The 18,998-nt window shown below is 45.1% G+C and overlaps 1 protein-coding gene across 1 annotated transcript in view; it reads left to right on the top strand.

Moving 5' to 3' along the window:
• The window catches only part of MAP4K5 (mitogen-activated protein kinase kinase kinase kinase 5), a 1,870,683-nt gene that overhangs the window by 1,561,256 nt on the left and 290,429 nt on the right, over positions 1-18,998 (top strand). Inside the window, exon 28 of the mRNA XM_069638985.1 lies at positions 15,574-15,751. Within this exon, the coding sequence (XP_069495086.1) occupies positions 15,574-15,751 (178 nt within the window). The remainder of the gene's footprint in view (positions 1-15,573; positions 15,752-18,998) is intronic.

Here is an 18,998-nt window from a genome sequence, read left to right as displayed (position 1 = left end):
AGCACCCTGGTACACGTTGTCCCTAGATTTTATTACTGACTTACCGCCCAGTCAAGGGTTTAACACTATTTTTGTGGTCGTGGACCTATTTTCAAAAATGGCACATTTCATTCCTCTTAAGGGGCTCCCAAATGCTTCCACTCTGGCAAAGGTATTTCTTGAAGGCATCGTACAGCTCCATGGGTTTCCTTCAGTTTTGGTCTCAGACTGAGGTACTCAATTCGTATCTAACTCCTGGAGAAGATGCTGCTCTATGGCCCAGATCGACATCCGGCTATCCACCAGTCACCATCCCCAAACTGATGGTCAAACTGAGAGGACAAATCAGACGCTCGAGCAGTATCTGCGTTGCATGTTACACCAAGCTGAAGGAAGCTGGTTCGACCTATTATGGATAGCTGAATATGCTTATAATAATTCCCTACACACCAGCGCTGGGCAGACACCCTTTTATACCATGTATGGCAGGCACCCACGTACTTCTGAGTTGGACGTTCCTACATTTCCCAGGAAATGCCAGCAGTCAAAACTTTGCACACTACCATTTCTCAAAGCTTTGAAAGGGCAGCTGAACACCTACTTCAAGCTAAGAATCGCCAAAAGAAGTTTGCTGATCAACACCGAGCAAAGGCCCCCAACTACCAAGTGGGAGACAAAGTCTGGCTGGCGTCTAAACACGTGTCCATTAAAGGAACCCAAACATTCCGTCCAAGATACCTGGGTCCATTCACCGTCACCTCCGTGATTAATCCTGTGGCGGTCAGACTAGGTTTGCCGTCAAACATGCAGATTCACCCTGCGTTCCACGTGTCTCTCCTTAAACCTGTTCAACCTGAGACCTGGGTAGCAACACCACCGCAGCCAGTAGTAGTCGCCGGGGAGCCAGAATTCGAAGTCAAGGACATCCTGGATTCAAAGTATGTCAGATCCAAATTATACTACTTAGTAGACTGGAAGGGGTATGGTCCACAAGACAGGACATGGGAGCTTTGTGAGTACATCCATGCACCTTGCTTGCTTAGACGATTTCATCAAAACCATCCAAACAAACCAGGACCAGACAGAAGAGCCACCTTGAGAGGGGCCTTGGGGGGTGGGGGTGGTGGGAGGGGAGTGCTGTCATGATTCCTGCCCCTCATGTCCCCAGCCCTCCAAGATGTCAGGCTGGAGCCAGGCCACGATCACCTACATGGCCTTCAAGGGCCTCTCCATCCCTCCAAAGACCCACTTGGAATCAGACTTGGTGCTTGTGGCACCAGACTCACTCACTCCCATAGGATAACATTGGGTATTGGACTTGTAGTGTATTGATGGGGACAAGATGGGTGCCCCCACATATTTCGGTTCCCAGAACTGCATGTGCAGTCTAGTCTTTTGGGTGTGGTTCAGCCCAGAGACACCTGGGATACCCAGAGACTATTTAAGCCACGCACAGGCCGAGAAACATGCTTTGTGTTTTCTGCACCTGCAGCGTGACACTCACCATTTTCGGATCGGTCTCCAGTAGGCCTGCATCTTTCTTCTGCGCTCAACTCCTGCAAGAACAAGAACACTGTTGGGAACAGCCTTACCTTGCGCTGCTTCTGCGCATCATTCATCGCTCCTTCTGTTCTGCAGGCATCTTCGGCGGTGTCATTCCCATCCCGGCACGCCGCTTCCTAAGAAAAAGGGAAAAGAACAGAAAAAAGGCATTAGTAAGCATTCAGGAAATCTTCGCTTATTTTTAAAGACTGTACGAGCTTCAAACACTTACCTGAATCCAGGTGCTCTGGGGGAACTCTGTCTCCGGAACTTCTCATCCATCTGCAAGAAGGAAAAGACACTCCAGGTTAGCGTGAAAACATCTAGAGGCGCCGCATACCACGCTTACTCACCACATTTCTTCTTCATAACCGGCATCCACGCTGAAAACGTTGCAGCACCTAAAAGACACAGAAATAGAACTCAGTTAAATACAAATGCAAAAGGGTTGCATCGCGCTCTCACTCATCTTCAGCGCTACTCATCCCAGCAGCACGTCGCCATCCCCGGACGCCGGCCATCGTCTAAGGAAGGAAAGGAACGAAGTTAAAGAACTGTTCAAAGACTCATTATACTTACTTGTCGGGCTCTTGCCAGTGAAGTAACTAGGCAGCAACGAGACTGCATCAATCAACGTGCCCCTGCGCTGAAAGCAGGACAAAGAGCACACTTTCCAAGAAAACAAGGTGAGCTGTGGATCAAAGAGAAGGGTTGGACCCCGGGGAAGAAGGGCTTCAAGCACACAGAGACAATAGGGAGTTAAGCTCTACCAATCCTGTGTTTCAGGCCCAGTCTCCAGTCGAGTAGACTCCAGGGAAGGGTTCGAGGTCATAAGAGGTCAGAACAGGCTGAGTGATGTCCCCGTGGATACCAGGTGAGCGTTACACTCCATAGAGTGTATGCCATCACACATTCTTATTTACATGCTCCACCTGTTGGATTCAGGGTTGGTCTTTAATTCTCTTAAAGTCCACCTAGCAGCTTTATCAGCATACACCCCCTCTCAAAGTAAGATATCATGGTGGAAAGTGCCAGTCATCAAAGCTTTCATGGAGGGAGTGAAAAGAATACATCCTCCAGTCTCTAACCCTCCGCCTGGTTGGGATCTAAATGTAGTACTAGCAAAACTCATGGGACCCCCCTTCGAGCCTTTGCAACAGGCTACCCTTAGAGACATTACCTATAAAACTGCCTTCTTAGTGGCTATCACTTCCATAAGAAGAGTGAGCGAGATCCAAGCCTTGTCAGTGCAGGACCCCTTCTTTGTCGTTCATAAAGACAAATTGGTTTTACGAACTCACCCTAGTTTTTCACCTAAATTTATTTCCAAGTTCCACATAAACCAGTCTATTGAGCTCCCGACCTTCTTTCAAAAGCCAGCTAGCTCAGCTGAGGTCAAACCCCACACACTAGATGTGAGGAGAGCGGTTCTCTACTACCTAGATGAGACCACAAACTGCTTAGGAAAACTGATCAACTGTTCGTCTCCATGGCTACAGGCAGACAAGGAGAGCGCGTTTCAAAGCGAGCAATCTCCAAATGGATAGTCAATTGTATACAGTTATGCTATTCATTATCAGATAAGACACTGCCTTCTACACCTAGAGCCCACTCCACAAAGGGCACTGGGGCTATGTTAGCCTTTCTTGCAAACATACCATTAGACAACATTTGCAGAGCAGCTACATGTAGCTCAGTTCACACCTTCACTCAGCACTACTGCATTGACACACATTCCAAAACGGATACACAGGTGGGACCAGCGGTTCTAAAACATCTATTTGCCGCTATTGCTTCTCACAACCCACCACCTTCTCATAAAACTGCTCGCTAATCTATGCATAACATGTGATCTAAGCAGATTACACAAGCAACAGAAGGAATACATTACTCACTGTAATCGTATTTCTGGTGCTTGTATCTGCTTAGATTCACATGCGCCCACCCTTCCTCCCCTGAGAGAAGGTGCATAGATGTTTACTTGAGCTTTCCCTATATGTATGTGTCTGTTTGGGAACTCTGTACTCACACTACTCCTCATGCTACCTCATGTCAGAAAAAATACAATCTGAGGGACCTACAAGCGTAAGGGATCATGGGTACAGGGGACGTCAAAATATGGATAGTATTACTGGCACGCCCTATTTCGGCACCCATTCTCGAGTTTCGGAAAATTACTGTAATACTCTGCAGCTTCCGCTAGATGTCGGCCTATGCATAGCATGTGAATCTAAGCAGATACAAGCACCAGAAATATGATTACAACGAGTAATGTGTTCCTTATAGGGGTTAATGATTTAGGAGTCAGGGTAGGTTCTTCGCTCAGCCTAGTTCCTCTGTGTATGTCCTTATCGGTGTTCTTTCTGGTTATGGGTTGAAGAGCCATGATTTGAGAAGTTTCCTGAATTGTATGTGATCTCTTGTGTTCCGTATGTTCTATGGTAGTTCGTTCCAGGTTTTTTGGGGTGAGGTGAGAAAAAGAGGATCCCTCAGAGTTTTCTCTTGTTGTATGATTTGGGTTCCAAACGGATGTCGCTGCTGGATCTGAGTGGCCTTGCAGTGTGATGTATGTTTAGTTTTCTTCTGAGGAACTCTGCACCTTGGTCATGGATTGCTCTGTGGGTTATGCACATTGATTTGAATGTGATCTGCTGTTTGATGGGTAGCCAGTGTAGCGTTTTCAGCGCTGGTGTGATGTGTTCTCTTCTAGGTAGTTTAAGGAGCCGTCTGGCCGCCACATTTTGTATGCATTGGAGTTTGTTTAGGAGTCGTTCAAGCAATCCTATATATAGGCTGTTGGCGTAGTCTAGTCATCGTCTTAGACTTAGTCTGGCTATTTGATCTTTCACCAAACTGTAAGTCTACCACACTGATAGATTGCCTCTGTAATATTCTTCCTCTATCTTATTTTGCCAATGTGACATTCTGCTACACTGATGGTTTTCCTCTGTGATATTCTGCCAGTACCTTATTTTGCCACTGTGATTATCTGCCACACTGAAGGCCTACCTCGCTGATAACATGCCTCTGTGACATTGTGCCACCGTGATAGTTTGGTATACTGAGGGTCTGCTACCTCGATAGTTTTCCTCTGCAATATTCTTCCACTACCTTATTTTGACACTGTGACATTTTGCAACATTGAGAGCCTACTACACTGATAGTTTGCTTCTTTGAGAGTGTGCCTCCATGATATGTTTGCATCTGTGGTATATTCCCACTGCCTTATGTTGCCATACTGACAGCCTGTCACACAACATGGATAGCCTGTGACACTTATAGTTTGTATTTATGAGATTTTGCCTCGGTGACATTTTAGCACCACCTTATTTTGCAACACTTAAAATTTGCCACACTGAGGGCTGGCCACACAGAAAGTCTGCCCATGTGATATGTCCCCCACACCAGTTTGTTATTCCATCCAAAGATTTTAATTTTGTGTTGACTCTCTTGAAGGGTGATCATGTTCTTTAAGGTTGCTCCATCCTTAAGGTGATTTTCCTGTCAGAAATCACTTCTGTGAGACTGGTGAGCAAAATCTAGGCGTTGTCTGTTAAAGCTCCCTATTTTTTTTTTTTTTTTTTTACAAAGACAGGGTGACATTGAGTTTGAGGCCGTCCTGCCTTCCTAGGGTAGTTTTCTGATTTCCATCTCACTCAAAAGATCCATCTCCCTGTGTTTTTTCCACTACCTCATCCTTCTAAGGGAAAGGAACGATTCCATAGTCCAGACCTGGAGTGACAAATAGAAACGATGAACGACTATTTTAACGAAGATATGCCCTTTCCATATGTTATTATGACTTTCACCTGGGCATCCGCTTAGGAAATCTATTCAGTGGCTTCCTGACACAAGAACTTTGTGAACTTTTTACACATGGGCTGGTGTAAGGTTGATGGGGAAGTCTTTCAAAAACTATGTATGTCATGCGCTCCATCTTATATGTGGTTCTTCCGCAATACACATTCACAATTAGGGCATGTGATTAATAATGGCTGAACTTTGATTTTCATCTTTATTGGACGAAATACTTATGAAATATTGGAATATGGAGGCCACCAGGGGCGCGCTAATGGAAGCAGCATCAGCGTAGACCTTCTACTTCAGGCCCCGCAAAAGTGGAATGAGCCCCCACTAAGAGCCCGCCCACCCAGCAAACTTCACCCCTGGGAGGACACTTATCAGGGACATCTGAGGGCAGAAGATTGGGTGTAAACAGACTGGAATAAGGGAGAAATCAGAGAAAACATTCCAGGTGAAAATGAAAGGGATTTCAGCCGTGTCCACCCACAGCAGGGTGACACGCACACAGACAGGAGGAGCAGGACCCAAGAGAGATGGTGGAACAAAGTGGTCCGGGAGAAGAGACCGACCTGTGACCACGCTGCGGTGGAAGAGCCCAAGGTGAGCAGTCCAGAGAAGGTAGGGACCCCCCCATCTGCCAGCAGGGCGGCCGGTGAGCCTGGGAGTGCCGGTCCGCCAGTGGGATGGGTGCCCCCCCATGGTGTCGGGCATCGGAGCGCAAGACAGCTCCACGCCGCAGGAGGTACCAGCGAAAGGGAACGGTGGAGGTGAGGAGGACCCCTCGCCCCGCATTTACCATCTGGCTGGCCCACGTTTAATGGAAAGCAGGGCCGCCTGGGGGAGGGGTGTCCATTGCGTGTGGAGGAGCTGGAGTGAGGGCACGGTCCGCAACACATTGGCAGTAAGCCTGTGGAGGCATTCCAAAGGGAGCACAGTGGAGAAGGACGGGCCGCGGCCATGTGACACAATGGGGGGGTCCTCCCACATTTCTGCTACAGAGGCAGTGGAGGCCCAGCACACATCCCGGTAACAAGGGGCTCCACTCAGGGGACCTTGGAGAAGGATCACCCCAGGGTGGATAATGAGGGGGCCAAAATGAGCGCAACAGCTCCTGCCACCAGCTGATGAAAATAGGCAGAGTAAGGTGCTGGGACAAAGAGGAAAGGGAGAGCCAGCAACCCAGAGCGTCCCCATTCAGAGGATAAGTGGGCACATGACAATCCAGGAGGGGAAGATTCTATGGGCAGGCCGTGGGGGAGGTATCAAACCCCCTATGATGAGAAGCAGCCTGTAGGAGGAGACAGAGGTACCCCTCAGCTGAGACCCGGCCTAGGCGGCCCAGAGGACACTTTCACCCCTTCGATTGGGTGATACAGAGGAAGGCCCAGGAGGGAAAGCAAGAGGACAGGTGTAAACGTACACGTGCGGGAAATAAAGCCGGAGCCACGATACAGAAGGGGGGGGGGGACACTCGGTGCCCAACCCATTTGGGGGGCACAGGCTGAGCTGAGGGCCCCAGTCTCACCCCTGGGGCTTGTGGCCCGCCTCACGGCAGTACCACAGCTCAACTCTGACCCGTAGAGTACACCAACGTGGGATGGGAAGAGAGAGCCCACCGCTAGAGAGGACGACCAGACAGGAGCACATCCACCCCCTCCCGCACATCCGGTCTGGTATGCGGAGTCTAAATGGTTCCAATTAGGGTGTGGGCCCCGGGACTCATTCCTGGGGCGTATGCCCGCCCCACTGAGAAATAAACAGCTGAGGATCCAGGACCTAAGGGGAGAACGCAGGTGTGGGCAATAACCGGCCCCAATTAAACCCGAGGAAGAAAAGAGGTGGCAGCAACGCACTAGCCCCCTCCTGCATGACGAACACCCTGCGGCTTCGACCAGTGAACACAGAAAAACAGCAACAGAGCCGAACAACGGGGTTCGGGACCACGGAACTGGGGCACTTGGGCATCAGTAATAACCAGCGTGACACATTGCGAGGGGGCACCAACAGCACCACATCCCCATTCAAACACTAAGGACGACGGGTCGGCTCATGGGCTGGAGGGCAAAGTTAAAGCATTTTGAGTACCAGAAACTTGAGGAGTGGAGCATAAAACACAGCCCCAACATGTCCGAGGCAGGGAGCTATGCGATGTCCACCTAGAGGGATATCGCCTCCCTCCTGGAGGAGATTAGAGGAATAAGGGCCGACATTGGTGGGAAAGTAGACAGAATAAATGTGAGGATTGACAGCATGGACGAGAGATTTCAAACGGTGGAATATAATCCGTCATCCCTTCGAAAGTCTAGAAACCCAGATGGACATGAGGATTGCGGAGTTGGAGAGGTGGGAGGGAGAGGTTGCTCTAAAAAGCGATGATTTCGAGAACCGAGAGAGAAGGAACAATCTGGTATCTTTGGGAATTCCGGGAAAAAAAGAGGGTGAAACAGACATATCCCTCCTTCTCCATATCCTTTGAGGTGGAGGGCTACAGTTGTAAATTAGTGACCGAGGAGGATATTAGAAGGGTCACGGAAGAGTTGCTGGATAGAGAAGGTGAAAAAAGGGCTGATGACGATAAAGGCCCAGAATCAGACGGTGCCCCATCAAGGGCCCCAATAGACGTAAAGTCCCAGGCTCCAGAAAGTACAGAAAGATGGAATCTGCCCAGGCAGGCCCCTCATGTGCCCAGTGAATGAGGGGGGCGGGGGGGAGTATGACATAGTGTTTCAATGCTTACGATGGGGGGGTTAAACGGAGGAAATGCAGGTTGGTAGAAAAAACAGATTGGGGGCTCGAAATGGAGAGTTTGAGAGAGCCGGTACGTGAGTGGGAGAGGACCACTAGTGATTCAATATCGTCAGGTGAGATGGTTCCAGACGGGGTTGGATGCCGAGGGGGGGAGGTGGAGGGGATGGGGGCAAGGGAAGGGGGGGAAGAGGGGCTTATGCTCTAGATGTTAAGGTTCTAATTCAATGCTGTTGGGTTGAAATCCAGTTGAAAGGGTCCCAAATGTGGACTTGTCTCAGGAGAGAGAGGACTAGATTGTGCTGATGGGAAATAGAAGATGTCTGGCCATGGTGATATGAAAATAGGGTCCCTTAATGTTCGAGGCCTTATCTCACCCTCCAAAAGATCAATGGTGTTACGTGAGTTCAAGAGGTCCATGCTTGATTGGATGTGTCTACAAGAAACACACTGGAAATAGGGCTCCCTGGAGGTGGGGGAAGTGATTATGGCCTCCGACGTCAATAAGAAGAGGGTGTAGCTGTCCTGATCTCGACCAGGCTAAGCTCAACGATGGAGGCGACGTTGGCTGACCCCAACAGAAGATATGTATTCGCGAAGGATCTCTTGCATGGGGTTAAGTTCACGAATGGTAGGTTTTCCCCCGAATGTGCAACAATGCAAGTTTTGGGAGAAAGTTTGAGATTAATTCAATTCGCTGAAGGTCAACTGGTGGTGGGGGAAGACTTTAACAGGGGGTTGGACCCTTACATGGATTGCAAGAGAATCAGAGCGCTTTAAAGGGGTACTGGGTTTGTATGACTCCCTCATCCGGCCCCAGCAGGGGATATGCCATTCACTTTTTACTCAGTAGGCCACGATTCCTTCTCGCGAATAGACCTGATCCTGGTGGACAAGTTCCTGAGAGATCAGGTGTTGCAATCCCAAGTAACACTGATCCTGTGGTCGGATCACGATATGGTCGCAATCACAGTAGACTCGGGGGATCTGAAAATGCCTCGGGGAAGCTGAAGATGCAATGACATCCTGCTTAAAGATAAAGCGGTGCAACAGGAGCTGCTTAGGGGGATTAAGGGATACTTCCTATTTAACGATACGGGAGAGGTGGGAATCCAATCTGTCTGGGACAGTTTCAAGGCAACTATACGAGGGACCCTGATGAGAAAAGTATCAGAGAAAGAGAGAGAGAGAGAGAGAGAGAGAGAGAGAGAGAGAGAGAGAGAGAGAGAGAGAGGGGGGGGGGGGCAGGGGAAGGATGTTAAGCTCTGCAGGAAGATAGAGGAGATACGACCTGGAGGCACCCAGGGGCAAAACATGTTGCCCTGCAAGGCAAAAGAGCTCTGAAAATATAAGACCCAATTGAAAGCAATACTAACCCAGGAAACAGAAAAGAAACTCCTGTTCCTGAAACAGAAATATCATGAGAAGGGAGACCGAGCAGACAGGATCTTGGCATGGAGACTGAGAGAAGAGCCAAAGAGGACGGCCATCTGGGTTATAAGGACAGAGGATGATAGATACCTACACAACATCCAGAGTATAGGGAGCGAGTTTGTAGAATACTACAGGACCCTATATACATCCAAATTGGCAGGGGAGGTGCCCCAAATAGATGAGTTTTTGAAAAAGCTACCAATTCCACAGCACCCCAAAGAGATAGTGGACAACCTAGAAAATCCCATAACTCGGGACGAAGTCATGAAGGCAATAACGGGAATGAAAGCGGGATCTGCCCTGCGGGAGCATGGATTCACGTTAAAAATCTATAAAATATTTAGGTCTCTGCTGGCCCTACGGTTAGCCAAGGTATTCAACAAGTGTGTGGAGGGGGCGAGCCCCTTCGTCCCACGATGCTGAAGGCAGTTATAGTTGCCATCCCAAAGAATGGGAAGCATCATACTAGATGCTCCTCCTATAGGCTCATTTCGCTCCTCAACAGTGACGTGAAGATAATAGCAACAGTCCTGGGATCACGACTGGAGGGGAGTATGCTGCTACTTGTACACAGGGACCAGGTGTTTTTTTTTTATCAAGGGAAGGCAAGGGTCAGACAACACCAGGAAGACCATCAACCTCATCCATGGGGCACACACAGGAGTCCTGGACACATGCCTAGTGACGTTGGATTCAGAAAAGGCCTTTTGAAAGGGTTGGGTGGTTCTTCATGATGAAGGTGCTGGGAAAGATGGGGATGGGAACACATTTCCTGAAATGGGTGGCAGAACTATACAACAGGCCCAGGGCTAGGGTGCGGATAAACGGGGGGCATACAGAGGCCTTTGAACTCGCGAGAGGCACCAGGCAGGGATGTCCCCTCTCCATGCTACTGTATGCCCTTGCAATGGAGCCGCTAGCAATTGCAGTACAGATGAATGAGCAAATTAGGGGAATCGTGGGGGGAGAACTTGAATGCAAAATCTCACTGTTTGTAGATGACGAATTGGCCTACCTCAAAAATGTTTGTGTCTCCCTCTAATGGGCCAAATCACGGAGCATGGTCTCCTCGCAGAGCTCAAAATGAATGTGGGGAAATCTGCTCTCCTGCCGTCACTGCCACAGAGCCCACTCTTAGATACGAAAACAAGCTATCTGGGTAGAAGGTCAACCAAAATAGCATTTGATACCTGGGCATATGGGTGACCAGGGATTTGGGAGAATTGGTGTCAGCTAATTCCAATCCCTTCCGCATGCAGCTAATGGCCGACATGAGGAGATAGACCCCGCTGATCCTGACCTGGTATGGAAGGATGACCTCTATAAAAATGAATGTTCTCCCTAGGCTGTTGTATCTGTTCACAGCCATTCTGAGTCATCTCCCTGAGACGTTACAGGAGAGCTCTGTAGGTTTATATGGGGAAAAAAGACCTTCCAAGGAACGGGGGGGATTCGGGTTCTCGGATATCCGCAGGTACTATCAGGCGGCTCAAGCCCGAGGGATGCTAGAACACATGAGAGAGGATTTGAGGATCTGGTAACGCATCCTCTGAAGGTTAGAGATTCCTTCTGGGCCCTCCCCAAGATTAATTCCGGAGCACATGCGGTCCCACCCAACGCTGGGAGCCTTTTGGTCAGTCTGGAGGGATTCCATTGAAACACGTGGGTACACTTCTTGGCCTTCTCAGATGTCCTCACTATGGGGGCCTCTGTTTGTGTTGGGGCAGATCTGGAAAAGTTGGGACAACTTTTTGAGGATGGGAGCTTCCAGGAATAGGGCAAGGGGCGAGACACACTGGGAGGGGACTCAATACCAATCTTTGAATACCTGCGTATTAAGGGCATCCTGACAGATCCTAAGTGGGGGAAATGGGGGTCTAGAGAATTAACACCAGTGGAAAAGGTCTTGGACCAGTCAGTTTCGCGGAACGGAATACTGTCCAAATTGTACAAAGCGATGAATTGTACCTGCTTGCAGGGGAGGCAAACTTTCCAGGGGTATTGGGGGAGCTTGTGGGAGAAGGGATCTCCGAGGAGGAATGGCACAAATATTTAGAGTGGTCTTCCAGGGAGGGTTGTTCATCTCTACAATTGAACTTACCCCCAGAATAGTTCCACCAATATGCGCTAGACACAAAATGTTATGTTGAAGACAATTTCACTCTTCAAAAAGACCACATTTAATGTGTGCCATTGCATATGCAAACATTAGAAATTCTAATGATACTAATGCGATTAGAAACTCGCAAATGTATGCCAGTACAAATATCAACAAATAAAGTATCCAAAAAATATGCCAAAGTGCCTGTGCCAACACATGTTTCGATCTGCTAGGTCTTCTTCAGAGCACAAAATCTAGCGCAAAATACAGTTGTTTGCACCTATGTTATCCCTAATGTCAATAACATATACAAATAAAAGTAACACGGGGAAAGAGTAAGGGGAGGAAAAGAAAAAGAACAGGCATTAGCAATGTGAAGTATCCTTTTCAACTTATTATATTCTTAAATCATAAGACACTTGTCAATCCTCTGTTTAAGGAGGCACATTTCCAATGAAACACTTTCCCATTAAAGAAAAGACACAATAATTATCAATAATTGTCCTTTAGTACTTATGATATATATGCTTCATTAGCTGCTTTTGAACCAGCTAGTTAAGGCATCCAATTCTTGAAACACTCTTTTCATAACTCATTAGTACTTCACATTTCCCCTACTGCTTGTATTAATTTAAACGTATTTCAACCTAAATTAAGGATGCAACTCTTGCTCCACAAGTTAGACACATTTTTCTGCATATATACTAATCTATGTCAACCAAATAGAGCGGAACCCTGTATCAACCCTCAGTCTCATTGAAGTTACTCTAATTAGAAAAGGCCTGTTTCCCAAGTTTTGCCTATCTGTAATTACTTTGCATTAGATCTAATGGCCGGCTCTTGCACTCCCTTGAAATACATCAATTGTACAATTTGAAATTACCTTCTCTCTATTCAGAGTTGTAATTACTCAATTATACACAAAGTCCATAACAACACGATGATTAGTGACTACATAGGCTCTTCTTGGTTGTCAGTTCCGGCACTGTTGCCAAATGCATGTACTCTTCATATCTCATAGTAACAGAGTTAATAGGAAATCTGCAATACATTAAAAAGACCTCATGTACTGTTGTAAATAATGTGTCCATGGTTATTAATCAGACTTGATAGTTCTGAATCTAGCCTCCATAAGGTGTTCTTAGCTATCTTTAAAGATATATGCAAATAATACTCTGAAGTCTGTTTAATGCAGTGAAGCGGTCACGTGAACTTCATACAATTTTCCTTGCTACGAATAATTGTCTTGTCATAACCAGAACATCTTATTCAGTGCGGCGAATCGCATCTGCTTCGATAATGTCTGCAATACATAAGACGTATGCCGCGTGTGTTTAAGCTCGTACCTTTGCGTACTTGTTAAAAAGTTCTGGCGCTTTCCACATACTCAATGTTGTGCTTACCCGTAATTAGTCTCGAAAAAAAAACTCTGTCCATCGCGTCTTGCGAACTCCTGGCAGCACCGGCAACCAAACGACACATAACTTTTCCATTGTTTTTATACGTTCGAGTGAAATAGTCTTGTGATGGATCACGGAACATTCAAGGAGATGGTTAACGTTGCTCATGATTACGGGTGCTCTAAATGCTTGTGTATCTAAATGAATATTTTATTTGCTCTACATGCTCATCATTTTAATGATTCCCATGAGAGTCTGAGACTTCTTTTTTACGATTGGCTTGCTAAACCTAACTCGCATGAATTGATCATGTGATCGCTCCATCATACTGTTTTCTCTCATTCATATTTATCTCAAATACATATTTTGATTAAAATAAAAGAGAAAAAATGTGTTTTAGTATTTGGATTAGCATAATTTGCGAGTCATGGTTAGTATCATATGCGCTTTTTTGCAGGTCAAAATGTGAGTTGGTCTGATGATCAAACAATCGTGATGCTTTCCTGTATATCACTTAATTATCAATTTTAGTGACTGACTAGGAGTAATTTCTATATTTGTTATAATAGGGTTGTATTTTATGAATGTTTCATATAATACTTTATTAGTATCATAAGCACCCTGCCTAATGTATTTCAAAGCTGGTGGGGGATTCGGGGGGGTTAACATTTAGTAAGTTCTACCCTTATGTTACACCAAGGTCTTGATACAGGCTCTACTGCTCATCTCATTTCAACAGTTCTTATCTACAAATAGTGCTTGTAAAATGTTGATTATAATTTTGTGAATCTATACATAAGCCAACAAATTGTTTAAATAGGTGGCCAGACTGTTTCCCACCAGGGTTGCACCAGTACAATAGGATACTGATAAAGAGGCACGAGATGCTTTATAGAAAAACATTTAGTTCATGTTCCTTGTTAAGTCTGTCTTTTAAACATTGCAATTTACAGATCATCCGTGCCTCCATCTGGCGAAGAAATAGTTGTCGGTCTCCTCCTGTGATATGAGCTTGAGCTTGCTGCAAACCCGCAAACAAGATATTTCTGCTGTTGTCACTTTGGTGATAAGTTTGCCAATGAGTGGCAAAAGGAAGTTCAGGGTCTTGACTGTTCAGGTTAGCAAGATGTTCTCATATTCTAACTCTTAACTCCTGAATAGTACTACCAAAGTAGTACTACAATTGAACATAGCTTCAACATGTTAATGGGATGGCACAGAGATCCGGTGACATTTTCTAAAGCATTTCAAGGAGTATCCCCACTATGCCCCAGGGGGTGCAGTAACTGGGGAACCCTAGCACACAAGTGGTGGTGGTGCCCCAAGGTGCACGTTTTTTGGAAAGAGGTGCTGAGTTGATGGAAGAGGTAACGGGGATAGGGTTAGATCTAGACACTCTACAGATGCTACTAGGGCACCTGCAAAAGGACAGGGAATAACAGAGACTCCCGAAGATGTGGGAAGCCATGTTAAGAGCGGGGAGATTGGCTATAGCCCAATGATGAAAAAACAAAACGCTCTTCACGAAAGGGAAGGGAAAGTACATAATATGATGGTTATGGAAAAGCTCACACCAGTGGTGAATGATAGAATGGAGCAATAACATGCTGAGTGGTCGGCCCTACTGCTGAAATGGGGGTTGGATGGAGACAGTCAAGTAGACTAATCCAATGGACTAAGGGCCATGGGGAAGAATGCGATGGGGGGGGGGCTCAGAGGGAAGCTGATAAGGGTCGAGGACAGACACTAGAATGACCTTCGGTACTGTGACATTGTCCGAGACAACTTTCACAGTTGAACAAAAAAAGGTTGAGTTAAATGAAGTGTTGGGAGGGGACAAGGGGCGAGTTCTAGACTGTTAGTGACAGAATGGTGTCACACTTGAAATTGTTTATTGCATTGAAAATGTCTGGTTCTCTTAAAAATGCTAATAAAATCAAGTAAAAAAAAAATCAAGTAAAAAAGAAAAGAAATGCTGGAATATTCTGGTAATTAAATTTACAAAGGAAGGTAATTAATATCCAGAGAAAGGACAGGGCTCTAAATTGGTTTATGCAGACCATGAAACCCCACTTATTTGCCTGAGCTGTTTCGAAATCTCATAATGACTTCCTTTATATGATTTCTTTTGGACTGATGAAGATGGGATTGTTTATTTGTTTGCTCTTGTGAGCGGCCTGATGCCCCCGGGCTTGTTTTGTGTTTGGTGTTATACAAGTAATAAATGAATGTTACGTTGCTGGTAGCTTGATATCATCCTAAAACCACTACTTAGGTACTTGGGTCCTACTTGTTAAATTGTGAATTATTCAAGTATATGATTTCAGATGGAACAAAAGCTGAATGATGGAATTGTAGGTTACCTCTCTAGTTAGACTTTCAAAGTCTACCATAAAACAATTGGATTTATATGTAACTCATGTAGGTGCAAAAATGTTCTAGTATGCCAATAGCTTGCTTGATTAAATGTTTTGAATCCAAAAAGAATCTGTGTACTCGAATACCTTGGTAAGTCACCTTATTGTATTTCGTTTTATTGATGTTTTGTCCCTTTTTAATGCTTTTCAGCACTTTGATTTCCCTCTTCCAAGTCCTTTGAAAGTATTTGAAATGTTAGTGATTCCAGAACAAGATTACCCAATGGTCTGTGTTGCAGTAAGCAAGGGGATCGAATCAGAGCAGGTTGTCCAGTTTGAAACCATCAACTTAAGTTCTGCTTCATCGTGGTTTACGGAAATAGGTTCTGGTGAGTTAAAATGTACTTGTTTATTTAGGATGTATTTCTTTCAATTATATTTCTCTTTCTGAATCGTACAAGATACTTGAATACATGGAGGAATTTACATTTTAGTGTATTTGTGCCATCCCAGCAACTTGCAGTCTTTCGTGGTGTGTATTGTATATAAAGGAATGCAGTTTCATTGGTAAACCCATTTTCTGCCATGAGGATGCTTCAAATCTCACCAGTAGTGGGAATGACATTCAATATTCATAAGTACAGTAGACAGAATAGAATACCCATAATCTAATGGGTACTCCCGTCCCCTGCACACCTATCAATACTGAGTTAAACCTATCAGTCAAAATTTGATGAGACTACATCTGCTAGCGGTCTCAAATCTTTCAACATTCCACACAGATTCTTTATAACGCGTTTTTACTGCTTACACTAAGCAATATTTATTCATTAATTAATATGTGAAAAAATTAGAGAAATAACTCCTCTCTCATAATTGCACTAACTTCAATATAATTGACTTTCGCATTACAATTTGTTCATCAATCATAATGCCATATATAATACACATTAACATATCAAATTTGTAATTATTAGCAATTGTCAATGCTCTACACGTTTCGAGAGACGACTCTCTTCATCAGGAGAAAAATAATTTAACCACACTTTCCATAGATTATCATGATTCAACCTTCTCGGACAACAACTTGTTGAGAAAAGCAACTGCTTACTGAAAAGAACAACTTTTTGAGAACAACTTTTAAGCAAAAGAACTAGAAGAGGGAAACGCAATCTTCTCGTAAACAATTTTAACAGGTTTAACACCAATCTGAAGTAGTGGGAACTTGTCTTCAGTCTATGTATTCTTTTGTCAGTTGAGTGACGTCTGCCCAGGGGAGTTGCTAGGTCTGGAAAAGACCCGGGGCTAAACTGATGTTGGAACTGTTGGGACTGGGGGCTAGCTAGTCTTTTGGCTGTAGCTCCTGAGATTCTATCCGGGGCTACAACCAAAAGATCAGGGGCTATAGCCCCCTTAGCCCCCCCCTAGCAACGCCCCTGCGTCTGCCTATAATATAGAGTAGAGTAGAGTTGATATTCATAAGTACAGCCTATCTCCCTTTTCAAGATTATTGTTCACGTAGCATTTTGAAGCTTTGCCAAGCCTTCTTTCTTCTGCATGCGGGACTAGCTACTTTAAAAGCAAGCAGATTGTTTTCATGGCCAAGATGGAAACAGCCTGGCAGCAAAACCTTTGAATGGGTGGCATTGCTGCCAGTAAATTTCATTATCTATTTGGTTCTGTAATGGATTTATACTCTCACCCTACTAATAAAGAATAGTAGGAAGTAGACTGGTGCAGAAGGATTATACTTTCTGTGCAGCAGCAGAAAATGTATTAATGTATTAAGGTGATAATGAGCTGATAAACCAGCACATTGTTAAATAGGAGTGATTAAGTACAATATAATTCGCTACCACATGGACGAGGCTGTGAAATGGTGGACAGCAGTGCTTACCAAAGTCTAGGAAAAGGCCTTGATAGAGATGCACGGCTCTATTCGTATACAAAGGGCAGTCACTAGAGCAGAAGAAAAACTGACTAAACAGTCATCTGTGGTTGATTCAGACTTAACGTGAGGTGAAGCTTGATGATGGAGCAAACCTACAGGGAGTGTTAATGCCTGCCCGATCTGGGGAGAACACAGCGAGTGCATAAGCCAGAGAGAGGGCAGTAAACCAAGTGATATCTGCACCTTCTTGGCAGGATTCTAAACGCTTCCCCTCCAGCCACAGAGTGCAGCATAATGTGGTATGAGCAGAACGTTTTAAAAAAACAATTTGGGTAGGTGACGGGAATGCTACACAGCTCCTCTCTTGGAATGAAACATGATGAGCTTCCTAATGTTAAAAATATGATAGTTGGAAATGGAGGTGCATTGTCCCTGGTTGGGAGTGGATCCCTGAGGACTCAAGAAATGAGTAGGCATGGCATAGGGATTTTTCGGGCACTGCTGTAATGGCCATTAATGGCAGCAGCTACAAAATGGTGTGAGTCCTTGAACTTGTAAAAGCAGTTCCTGGAAAATGCCTATCTAATAACTATAGACAAGACAAACCCTTTGCTTTGCTAATGCTTGTTTTTAACAGGTCTTCAGTGAAGCACACACGTACTATTTATACATCGTTCAGCTCCAATTAAGCCATTAACATTGAGAACACTACTGGCAGACACTTTGAGCACAGCATTTGGTGTTACTGCTTAATAAAGCTAGTTCAAAGCGATCCTCGTAGGATTTGTTTTTGGCAGGGAGGTGCAGGTAGCAGGTGGTAATAACCAAAGGAAGTAGCATGGCAATGGGCAGTCAGTGGGTGGTAAATAACGAAACAGCCATCACAAGCTGTCTTCATGTTCTCTTCATATCACATCTCTCTCAGCGCTGTACTCCAATGCAATAGTTGTGGCTTACATGTGGCACTTAAGCACCACCTAATAGCTAAAACTATGAAACCTGCATGTTCTTTCATTGGGAAGAGGAAGACAGTCACATCATAAGACCAACATTAAAAAAGGTGTTGCAGCAAACAGGATGGTAAGAGAATTGATATGTTACAGACAGAGCATGAGGTAATTGAGCATTTTACATAAAAGAGCCGGGTGTGTTGATCATCTAGTATATCTAAGGACCATTTTAATACAAACCACAAGCTGAATCTAAAGAGAAAACGCAGATCAAACTAACGTGAGACACTGATTGCAGTCCACATAGGAGGGAGAGAAACCAGGCACAACTAAAAGTACAAGAAATACTGCACTATGGCCATGCACATGTGTTATGTATTCTGGGAATCACAATGGAAGATTTTGATTATATTGGTTTTTCATAATTTCATAATGACTAGGCTGTAAAGAAACAAGAACATACACCGCTTGATGCAGTCCTTCAACTCCTATTCGAACTGAAGCACAAAGCTTTACCAGTTTTACTGCGTGGATGGACTGTGGACGAGAAAGAGTTTACCATACTTTGACCTACTGCTGTATCTTTCCACATATAGAAGGGTGCTCATCTGCAGTAATATATTGTGTGGTGATTTCTAGGAAATTATGACATAAGGCTAAGTGTAATACACATATTAAAAGGATGTTTTCTCAGGTGGTAGAAACCTCTAAGCTCTGTCTTCTGTTCAGCCATAGTGCTTTTTTTCTCTTGTATATGTATGTCAGATGGATCTGGGAGTTTATGCTTCAATCCCG

This window comes from Ambystoma mexicanum, chromosome 14 (assembly GCF_040938575.1).
Source record: "Ambystoma mexicanum isolate Mex_15411 chromosome 14, UKY_AmexF1_1, whole genome shotgun sequence".
NCBI classification, from domain to species: Eukaryota; Metazoa; Chordata; class Amphibia; order Caudata; family Ambystomatidae; genus Ambystoma; species Ambystoma mexicanum.
This window is presented reverse-complemented; position numbering and strand designations above follow the sequence as displayed.